Here is a 12012-nt window from a genome sequence, read left to right as displayed (position 1 = left end):
GCTGTTTCCTCATCCTGAAGACCCCTTATTCCCCACTTCTAGTCTGCAGGCTTCTGTCATGTTCGGATAATATTTTGTCTGTCATTCTCTTTTGCTAGTTTACAATGAAAGTACAAGCACCTTGCAGGCAAAATTGCTTGTCTTCATTATCAGTAACCTCTCCGTCTAAGAAATAGGCGTGATCAACCAACCACTTCTGCTTTTCAGTGCTGTTATCCCTCTTCCTTAAGAAGTAGCAAAAAGTCTGACTTGGAAGTGAAATGTTTGGGGGTTTGTTCAGCTGTAATTTCCACCCTATTTTGAGTATTCCTGTTCTTGTTAAGCAGGTCTTCACCCTTCTCTCTTTCTTGCTACTGTCTGCCTAACTTAATAGGAGTGGAGAAATACATGGCTTACCTGCAAGTTTCTTTTGGATTTCAAAGTTTGGACTATGAAGTTTAGCCACCTCAGTTTAACACTGACAAAGCTTTTAGTGTGCGTGTGCGTGCGTGTGTGTGTGTGTGTGTGTGTGTGTGTGTGTGTGTATTAAATGCATGCAGAAACAGAATGAGCTACTAAAATGCATCCATATCCACATTACATCCTTCAGTAATTTCAGGTTGTTCTTTCCACTAACGCAGCAGGGCATGGCAGTTATCTGCACTGCAAAGGTTCTCCTTTACGGTTAATCATGCAGCTGTAGTGTTGCTGCACAGGTTTGGAATAACATTTGTCATTTAAGCTATACTTTTTTTCCAGATCCCACTTGAATAAATTGTCTTTTGGGCAGAGCCCAGAAAAGTTTGGGCAAATTCCAGATGGTCATTTAGAAACATAGCTGAGCACAAAAGAAATAATCATGCATTTTCCATCAGGTAACATGTTGATATGCCTTGCTGAGCTTAAAAATAAATAAATTAAAAAGTACTGAGAAATACCTTCTCCGTAAAACTTTGTATTTGCGGGTGGGTTTTGAGTCAGAGCCTTCTGAGGTCTGATTGAAATGGTGGAAGATTAGGTTCTTAGTTGTCGAAGATGAATAGTAATCCTGACATATTTGGTGACATACGAACACTGGAGGGATTTATATAGTCAACTTTAGGGATCTAAATTAGGAATTGAATCCTTCTGTACAAGTCAGTGAAACGTAAAGGCAGCTCAGAGTGTTTTCCTCTATTGGTTATAAATGGAGCACAAGGAGAGTGACTTCCCATTTTACATACCTACAGTGAGGCACCTAAAATAGATAGCATGAATAATCCCTAAAATGAATACCAGTGTGCAAGAATGCAGTCATGAAACTTAATCCAATTATCTCTACGACAGTTATGTCCCATTCTGCTTCCCAGGACTGATGTCGAGCTGTATGCTTTCTTTAGACCTACTTCTGTACACATGGCAAGAAGCTAACAGAACATTTTCCCTCCACCCTCCCTGCTAATAATGATGCTGTATAAAACAAAAGGTTCAAAGCCCCAAATAACAGTAACTTCCTCAGGTGAAGAAGGTTGCAGTTTAAAATCACTTTGGATCAAAGACCTGCAAATGTAGGTCGTCACCAAAGTACTCAGCTGCCTACCTATAAGAGAAAGAAGGTGTCTGAAGATATTTGCTTAGTTCACATTCCACTAGGTTAACTAGAAAAGTTACTAAGATTAGAATATTGTTCTTTTTGCTATTTCTTTCAAATACCACATGGTCACTCTAATGTACAGACTCAGACCACATTGCATTTTTGTCTTACAGCCCTCAAAAGTGCTGTAGCTGGCCAGGCAAACATTTATAATCTCCACACAGCCCTACTGGTATCAGCAGAGCTGTGATGGCGCAGTAATTTAGCTGCACAGTGCAGGTCTCGGCACAGGGTTAGAGAAATTACATTAAAAGTGAAAGGGGGGAAAAAAGCTACTAGCAAAAACCTGCTGAAAGGAAATGCTTTCATTTTAGTCACACAGATGTCTAGTCAGGAAAAGCATTTGTATGCAAAGATCTGAAATAATGACAGCTCCTTTTAAAATAATAGAAATGGTAAATGCGGATCTCCTATATGGAAATCTGTAGGTGGGGAAGTGGAATTAAGTTTAGGCTGTGTGTGCCTGTTGAAATGAGAAGACAGTGCCTTTGTATAAAGATAGGACATCTAAGGTCCATTCATCATTTTTTAATCCTTTCAGAAATGACTTATTACGCAGGAAAAGCAAACAGAGTGACTGATTCCATCTGCGTTTAAAAATGTATGATCTGGGGTGAATTTTGGGAGATAGGATTGTCACAAGATGTTCCACTAATATTATTATTTCCATTGTGGGAGTGTCCAGAGGCTCAAGCTGTAGGGATGGCATTCAAAGGCACTCCCAGGTGACTTAGGAACAGAAGTCTGGTGCCTGCTTGTGGTTTTAAACATACATATACACTGCAAAGGAATAACTATTGCGTACTGTATTGAATATTTATAAGCATACTGTAGCTAGTTTTTCACTGCTTTAGAAGCAGGGGGATTTGTGGACTAAAGCCTATTAAGTCCCTAAAGGTTATATAAGGAAAGACTCAAATTCTTTGTACTGGAATCCACACGTCTACTGAAAATATGTTATGGCTCCACAAAATAAAAGTTAAAAAAGTTTTCTCTGGCTTGAGAGTGTTACAGTGACCGAGATGCCGACGGAATGAGGGCATCTTATATTTGTTCCTAAATTCTCAGGGTCCCAGGTGGTCCTGTGCAACGTGAAAAAAACCACATCAGCATATCCTACACTGAAATTGGTACTGGAGCAATTAGCAAGCTGAGAGAGTGTGTCTGCTGTTTTTTATTACTAAGGCACTTCTTTGAAAATCCCACTCTGAGCACCTATGGATGATGAACACACAAACTGTCCCCTTCCAGAACAATTTAGTGCAGTATTTAGATGCTGTACATTAAGTAAATAGGAAAGAAGAGGGTTTTTTCATGTGTTCTCCTTCCCTGTGAGCACCTCAGCTCTATAGTTGGAGCTATGCTGCAGAGTGTGTTTTGCCACCTGTAAGGGATCTGAAGACCACCACTCAGAGACAACAGGCTGAAAAATACTGATTTAAGGATGTCTGGCTAGTGGGTAGTGATTGCATTAATTACAAACCATGAATCATGGACATCTTGTTCCTGCATTCGTAAGATTAAAGTAGGCTATATAAATAACAGTCATTACAGCGTTGTTAAGTGGATGACCATTCTTGCTTCCAGTAGCAAATTTGGAGAGCTCATTATCTTTATATTTCCACTAATGGGAGGGACATTGCATTCTGCTGTTATAGATACAGCATTTCAGCTTTTTTTGCTTTTGTGCCAGTGCTACTGTTTCCTACCGCAGTGAGCTACAATGGATAGTCACAGCAAACATGAATATTGTGTCCAGCCCTGGACTTTTCAGTGAGCTCTTAAGAAGGTATCTAAAAATACGTGAGCATTAGGCAAACTATATAGTACACAAGTTTGGGTCCAGGCTGGTTAAAAACAATTTGAATTGTTTGGAATTAGAAATTAAAGCAGAAGATGTAGTCTTCAGCAAACCTACAGCTCCTTTCTACACTCTCGGAGTGTCCCACCTCTACAAGAGCTCCCTGGTGGGGCACTAACCAGCCTGCTTTTTAGGGTACCATATTCTAGACTAAAACTCTCTGGCTACTGCATCGAGATCAACTCCATCGCTGTTTCTTAGTCTTTCCTAGCATACGTCCTTGACTCCGATTCTTTTGCCCACGTACGTAGAAGGCAAAGGCAATCCAACTGCCTTAGACCACAAGATTACTGCCAGTCCTTCAAGGCCACCTTTTTACTTAGAGCCCCAGCCTTCTGGGAGCATAACTTTACCTTTTCAAGGACAGTTCATTTTGCACCAAAAGCAGTTTCTTTTACATTAAAGCTCACAAGGAAGTTGTGTAACTAGACTGAATGTTTGCGTGCCAGTCCCAATATCACTGTTCTTCCTACGCTACTAGACTGGATTGGAACGATGCATTTTCAGGGTGCCAAATTCTCTACGTCAGAATTTACCTTCATCATTTCACCTCTAAAACATGAAATCTACTTTGTTTTCCATGATCATTTTCCAATGGCTGTATGACCAAACACTATGAAATAGAGGTCTTGATACCCCCAAAAGAGGCTATACGTCTCCTCCTTTGCATAAAGCTTCTTTCTGTCACTCAGTTTTGATGCTAATGCTCACTCTTGCCTAACTTCTGAGGATATTCCACTTTTTACCCCATCTATTTCAAGCTGGGTTTTGGAAAAAATGCATTTTAAGAGGGATGCATGTATTGGATATTTTCGATTTTCCTCAGGAAAGATTGAGGCTTGTGTTGACTAACCATATATGCAGACAAGAATGATTATATATAGACATACAGAAATATTCCTGGCTGTTCACATAAGAAATCTAAGAGTATAGTAAAACATGATTCATAATATCGAACTGGAATTGTATAACATCATTGTCCAAGTTACTTATTACTATCATCTAGGGTACTATGACTCATCTTCAAATCTGAGTTAAAGTTCAAAGGAGAATTTGAGCTTCTGCTAGGTGGTATTAAATCGCTAGAAATGGCAATGGATATCAAATCTGGTGTGCCACGTGCTACCACAGGGTACTGCAGACAGTGACCATATTTATCTTATCCTGCATTATGTCTCAGTTTTGGGGGGTACACTAACACATACCTAACTTAAAGTCCCATGTTGTTTTCCAGTTACTGAATTCATCTTCTTGGCAGAATCAGGATGGAAAATGATTGCTTCTTCTCCAAGCAACTAATGCAGCCATGCAATGAATTTTCTTATTCACTCCCAGTCCAGAGAACTCAACATAGTTTCATGGAATGCACTGAATAAGTAATGTTAATGTTGTTGTGTTTACTCCCAGAGACTATTTTTGCTCCTGGTAAATTGATTCTCATTTATTCTGTGAATAAATGAACAGTTGTACTAAACGTTATAGTTTCTCTGTCCTGCAGAGGAAAGGTGGGTCTAATTTCTTTCTTTCCCTGTTTTTCAAGCTGTGTGTACACTCAGGTGATTTGCAGAGTTGTTGGACTTCCAGGTAGGTGTTCGGGAATCAGTCTGCTTCCAAAATTGGGGTATTTAGATGCCATTGGGTACTCCGGCAAATTTAAGTGTCTATGCCTGAGGAAATATTAACAAATGACACTCTTCCTTCCCAATTTTGACATATCCTTTTCAGTAGTGATGGGAACATGTAGTGTGGAACACAGATGATCCATTAGCAGAGAGTCTTTCCTTATCATACATTAATTACACTTTCAAGAGGTTTTAGGACATAATGAACATAAGAAATGCACATGTCCTTCTTTCAATTTTATCAGTGAACTCTGCAGTACAATTGTAACTTCCTCCAAGTCTTCTTTTCTTCAGGTAGGATACTGACGCCTCTCACCTTTCCTCAGTCTTTTTCTGACAAATTAGCAGAAAATAGAGGTGTGGAAAGGGGAGAAAGCCATGGATTTCTGGGAATTGTTGAAATAAACTCTATTTCAGTTCAGCATTCTGCATTAGGTTTCTGTGTCTTGGGTGGGCAATCATGTAAATCAGATGTCAGGTTCCAGCCAAGACCCAGCTGGCAAGGTATAAGTTTTCCAGTATAACTGGGAACTCTATGGGCTCTTTGGCTGCCAACAGTCCACCTCCATTAAGATGACTTGCTGAGTTAGCTGCTAATTGGCTCTATGCAATTAACTTCTAATGCTCATAATCAATGTGATGTCTAAGGTACTTGTAAAACTGATGAATTTGTATGTATGATTTCTCTGAAGTGCGGAAATATTACAAGTATGATTTTCCAGATGAAAAGCTGGAACAGAGACAATTATCTGTTAATATTGTTCTACATGTTAATTTTGGTAATAGTGTTATTATATTAAGCTTTTGTACAGATCAGGGAGTAACAAGTCATCTTCATTCGTTCAAGTCACATAGAAGAAAAATATTGAAGGACAGACACAGTCCATTAAAGCAGTCAGTGGTGTAGTGGTTTTGGTGTAGAAAACCAGGAAGGACAACTTCTAATGTTTTCGTTCATGTTTAGCTGTTATAGAAGTAGAGTTAGATGCACCTATTTAGTGCATTTAACTAGCAGATTAGTTGGCAGACTTTGCCTTCACTCATCTTAACCAAAGCCATCCCAGAAGTCGGTGGCTGAGCCCAGTTGGTTTTAGCCCCACAATCATGCTCTCTCTGGGCAGAAGCAGCACAGAAAATAAACACTCCTTGTTTTAGCAGGGTCCATTTCCACCTACTTGCTCATATAACCCTCTTGTAGCAAGTTTTCAGTGTATTGGCTTTTAATAAACACTCACTAAAATGAGTGCAGTTGCTTAAGGATCAAGGCCTCCTGTGGTCCAGCTTTCTGGGAGCAACCGAAGAAGGTAGCAGCAATATAAAGAGACACTTTTAAAAATAGCTTCTTGTCTTTTTAATGTCATTGTCAAGTCATCCCTTAGGATTTGGTATTTATATCACAATATAGACTGTAGCTAAATACTTTTACAGGTTGTCTTTTGTTTTTCTGTTTATATGTAAGCTACCATAGAAGTTACCTGATGTTCTTTTTATTTTCTCTCTTCATTACAGACACAGCAATACCTAAGTGAGCATGTATTTCCCACAAAGTCTGTCAGCCTATGGCTTAAAATTGAGCATGTGGTAAAGTGCCAACATGTATTTCTACCCCTAACAATGGACAAAATCTAACACTGTTCTTAGGGTACTGATTTCTGCTAAATGTTGGAATAGAAAGAGAAACTCACAGAGCTAATGGTCATGACATTTCCAGCTCCAGCTTTCCAGATGTTAATGTTGGAGAAAAAAAACCTCAATAAACTATGCACTTTCGGTCATTAAAAGGAACTTAAATACAATCCTCTGGCAGTAGTAGTTGAAGCTGGATGAAGAATAATGAGAAGTAAAATACTTTTCAGCAGAGGTTTTTAGTGTATTACTTGATTGGTTTTAGAATTGGTCAAATAATAACAGTTTTTATTGAATGGACTGTTTAGCCAATAAATGACATTCCTTGTTCAATGGAACCTTGTGCCAGGTCCTGCACTTTGGTCACAAAAACCCCATGCAATGCTACAGGCTTGAGGAAGAGTGGCTGGAGATCTGCCTGGCGGAAAAGGACCTGGGGGTGTTGGTTGACAGCCACCTGAACATGAGCCAGCAGTGTGCCCAGGTGGCCAAGAAGGGCAATGGCATCCTGGCTTGTATCAGAGACACTGTGGCCAGCAGGACCAGGGAGGTGATAGTGCCCCCGTACTCGACACTGGTGAGGCCGCACCTCGAACACTGTGTTCAGTTTTGGGCCCTTCAGTACAAGAAAGATATTGAGGTGCTGGAGCATGTCCAAAGAAGGGCAACAAAGCTGGTGAAGGGTCTAGAGAGCAAATCTTATGAGAAGCGGCTAGGTTGTTTAGTTTGGAGAAGACGAGGCTCAAGGGAGACCTTACCGCTCTCTACAACTACCTGAAAGGAGGTTGTAGTGAGGTGGGGGTTGGTCTTTTCTCCCAGGTAGCAAGCAACAGGACAAGAGGAAACGGCCTCAAGTTGTGCCAGGGGAGGTTTAGATTAGATATTAGGAAAAAATTCTTCACGGAGAGAGTGGTTAGGCATTGGAAAAGACTGCCCAGGGAAGTGGTGCAATCATAGTCCCTGGAAGTGTTAAAAAAACATGTGGATGTGGTGCTTAGGGACATGGTTTAGAGGTGGACCTGGCAGTTAGGTTAACGGTTGGACACAATGGTCTCAGAGGTCTTTTCCAACCTCAGTGATTCTATGATTCAATGCTACTCAAATAATTGTGTTTTATATATGCTCATATCTGCTGCTTTTACATTTTGAGAGTAGAGTTAAGAAGGCCTTCATTTGGTAAAGCTGGGTAAAGTGATTTAAATGGATATAAATGTGTGGAAAAAACATCTTTTCTGAAAACAACCATATTTCGCTCGAAAATTTGCAGCATGATACAGCACCTGTGAACTTACCTGTCTGTCAGACCCTGCTCTTTGATCTTGAACCACTCGGTGAATTCAATCAGAGGCAAAGATCTTAAAGACACTACGACTCTGAAGTTATGTGAAATAGCATCAGGTAGGGAGAGATGTGAGAGGTTTCCTGCCAGGAGAGATAGCTATGCCATGAACATGTGCTAAATTCAGAATAAATTTATTTGGGAAAAAGTGTTTAGAAATACCCTCTTCACAGGGTAATCTTCAGAGCTTACACTTTCTGAGAAACTAAATTGCCTTGGAGATAGAAATCTGTAGGAAACCTAGCTTTAGTTTCAATCTTCACAGATGAGTTTGTTTCTAAGAAAAATATTTTTACAAAAAAGGAATATGCCCGAAAGCAAACTGAACGCAAGGCAAACATGGCAATATTCCTCTTTGTTAAATTAGCTGATGCTGAGTGATTAGTATGATTGTTCAACTCAGTTGTTAACTCTTAGCTGATTTCCTAGTGCTTAATTCCCAGATAATTTCAAAGAGATTTATGCATGAGCTGAGAATTAAACAGAGACTTAAATGAGGTACTGACACAGGCATTGTATAGGCATATATTTAATATGAAATATTCTGAATCCAGGTTTCATCAGCACCTTTAAGCACACTGAAGTTGAAGGGATTACTCACGTTCCTACAGATCTCTGCAGCCTCGAGCACCACATTGAATTACGGTGTAGTAAGGGATCAGTACAAGTCTTATCTCTGAATTTGTCGAGTGGGTTAAATCACTGAATTCTGGCAGTGTTGAAAGAAGCCTCAATCAGTTAGTTACTTCTCTTCTGCATCTGGCTTGGCAACCAGTCAAGGAGAACAACAGTGCTCATTTCCTATTCATGTATTATGCACAATTTGCTTTGAATACCTTGTTTATTCTAACACGAAGGCTATATTTTCATTTCATTTTGATACTACATTAGTGGGAAGATGTGAGAATTGAGGACACTACTCAACTATTGAGCCACAGATCAATAGACAAAAAGTTTTTAAATGGCTTTCAAATGCCTACATTGATAAAGCTATATCCATTATTCTTTTCTCTGCTACTGGGGTAGAAACAATAAATATTTTAAGAATCCCAAAATAGATGGAAGTAGTAATATTGACTAAGCAGAAACTGTTTGCCAGGAGATTAGGCTTTAGTTGGTAGGATTTAAATATGCCTGGCATGTCAAAGCAATGTGACAAGCCACTGTTTCCATAATGTTCTGCGTCTACCTCATAACTTGTTGTGAAAGGATGATGACTGTTGCCAGCTTGCTTTGTTCTTATTAATATTTTTGAAGATAAGAAAGTGAAATGGCTCCATTTCAGGAATTAAGTCATTTCTTTGTGCCAAAATACTGACAGAAACTCTTGGTGCGGGAAGATAAATTACAGTTCTGACTCCTGCATCACAAAAAAGAAGTTAACATTGCTTGAAAAGAGCCTTGCTGTTCAAGCTGGTGTTACCTCTTTTAACATTGCAGATGTGAATGTCAAGTGAGTTTTCTATGTGAATTTCTGTAACATGAAATGGAACAGACTGTTGAACTCAGACACTTTGAAGCTCTGATTTTAAAAGTCAGGGATAATTTTAGGGAAGGGGAGGTCAGAAGAATCAGCAAGTGGAACCCGTGGACCTCAGTCAATATCGTAATGTCAGCTGCATAGCATTATTTGCAGCCCATGTCTAATGGGATATTTGCCTTGTTGTCTTTGCCGCTGATCATTCTAGCTCCTTCAAAACTGCACTTGCAATGCCTTCCCCTCCCTTCATGTAGATGGTATTTGAACCCCTAGTGAATAGCTCTCTATCCACCTCTGTTCTAATCCAAAAAGTCAGCCTTTCCTATGGGTCCAAAATGGCAAAACTCCCACCTGGGCCCTTACCTGCAACAGCAGTAGCCTCCTCTTGGTACACCTTGTGTGGACCAGCCTTCTCCTGAGCTACCCTGGTCCAGACACTCCTGTCTGCTTCTTGCTTTATTCCTTTGACCTGAACACCCATGTCCTTATGCTGGTTCTTTCTCTGCTGCAGTAAATAAATACATTTGTTTTCTTACTAGGACAAGACCCTTTGCTGTTTAGTTGAGCTCTTCCTATTAGGATCCATCTTCTATTACCATGCTGGTGTATGTATTACCTGTGCCTTTGCTCTGGCAGCAAGCCCAGCCCTTGTGCCCTCTATGCCAGATGGACACACAGGGTCATTTTCCACCCTCCTCTCTTCCAAAGCCCTTCTCATGATGGTTGCCCCCAGTACTCTGCTCACTGATGACAGTAGGTAAAAAATGGACGATGTCCATCTGGGGCTTCAGTTGCTCTTCTGCTCTGTGCCTGTACTACTGCCTGGTTGCTTACCTTTTACCATCTTCTGTATATTCATCTGGGATTGAGAGCTCTTTGAGCAGAGACTGGCTATCTTGAAACTCTGTCACACTTGATCTGTGATTGATGCTTCCAAACTGTGCTGTAGACTCTATCAGCATGCCTTATCTGATGGAAAATGCTGCTGGCACACAAAGGAAGTGACATGAAAGTCACAACTGAGATAAGAAGTGAAACCGTTTATTACAGATGACACAGGTGAATAGGAAAACCAGCCATCAGCACTTCAGGAGTCACTGCAAACCTTCACCTCCTCACCTTGCAATAATTCTTACATCACCTGTAGTTATGGGCCAGTCCCTCTGCATCACTTTGCACACCTTGGTCTAACTGTTTCAACTGAGAGTAGTTCTTCAAACGGGACAAGCTCCTGGGCAGACATGGCTGAGACCATGAGCAGGAATTCATTTACTTGCAAAGAATGCATGTTGAAAATTGGGGAGTGAAGTCCTTTGTTTTTCCAGTGTAAACAGAGATAGAACAGACATCAAAGGAGGATGCAATATTGCTGGGAAATCACATATTAAATAGCTCTTTAGTGAGAAAGTGCTATAATTCCTACCATATCTTACCAAAAAAGCAACAGAAAGCATATAAATATATCCTATATACACAAACAATACAACACAGCTGTCTTGTAAGCAGGGATTACTAGCAGGACATTGTTATAGAAACAGCACATATTTTCCCTTGGGAAACTTAAAACCCCACAAATTAAGTCCATTTAAGGCCACAGAGAAACAGCGTGCTGCTTATGCTCTTGTTGTCTTTCCTAGTTGCTGAGATTGACATTTTACAAATGTCAATTTTACATTTTCCATTTTGTTTAAAAAATACAAAGTTCTTGGATCAGAATTCTTTTTTAAAAAATTAAAAAAAAAAATTAGCTGAATACATTCCTCTCCACATTTACATTTTTATATTTCCCTTACTTGGTTAAACCAAACAACATGAAGTTATTTTAACTCTTCAGTGCGAGAGCGTAATTGATGGAGCAACACCATTATGAAATACTTTAGAAAGAAAGGGTTTTAGCAGAAAAACATAAGAGGAGATTCATCTTAAACTAGATCAGTTTAAACAGTTCCATGACAACAGCTGGGGTCGTAACTTCGGGAAATGTGGATGCAAATTCAGACCGGAAGATAAGATTCAGTGAAATCAATGAGTTGCAGCTGCTGTGTCTGACACAGACACTACTACATCTAGCAACATCTTTTTAGATCAGAGGCAGACTGAGCCCTAAGATAAGCAGCCATCCATCTGTCTTATGGCAAGCTGCAGCTGGACATTAGGTGGCAAATGAATTCTTCACCACTCAACTTGCATTTCCTTATTTGTCATTTTATTAGTGATTCCTGTGCAGTTCAGATGCCCTTTCCCCTCCCATACGCTACCTGTGATTGCCAACTGTGTAACGAAGAAAGTCATTCGAGATTTCCGCTTCCTCCTCCAATTAGAGAATAGCACAAAGGCATTTCCAGCAATTGTGACAATAAAGAGAATCCAAAGAGTCACCAGCTGCTCTCTCTGCATTGGAGAGAAGGAAAAAAAGCCTATCAGTAGGTGGGTGGGTAGTGACTTGGGTTAAGCCAGTCAGTTATCCTAGGA

At 40.0% G+C, this 12012-nt stretch overlaps 1 protein-coding gene across 1 annotated transcript in view; it reads right to left on the bottom strand.

Moving 5' to 3' along the window:
* Positions 1 to 12012, bottom strand: part of NPSR1 (neuropeptide S receptor 1) — a gene marked incomplete at both ends in the record, with an annotated part of 59768 nt that overhangs the window by 34528 nt on the left and 13228 nt on the right. The window contains one exon of the mRNA XM_082326978.1: positions 11799 to 11931. Coding sequence (XP_082183104.1) covers positions 11799 to 11931 — 133 coding nt within the window. The remainder of the gene's footprint in view (positions 1 to 11798; positions 11932 to 12012) is intronic.

This window comes from Platalea leucorodia (assembly GCF_965183815.1).
Source record: "Platalea leucorodia genome assembly, chromosome: 1".
In the NCBI taxonomy this organism is placed as follows: Eukaryota; Metazoa; Chordata; class Aves; order Pelecaniformes; family Threskiornithidae; genus Platalea; species Platalea leucorodia.
This window is presented reverse-complemented; position numbering and strand designations above follow the sequence as displayed.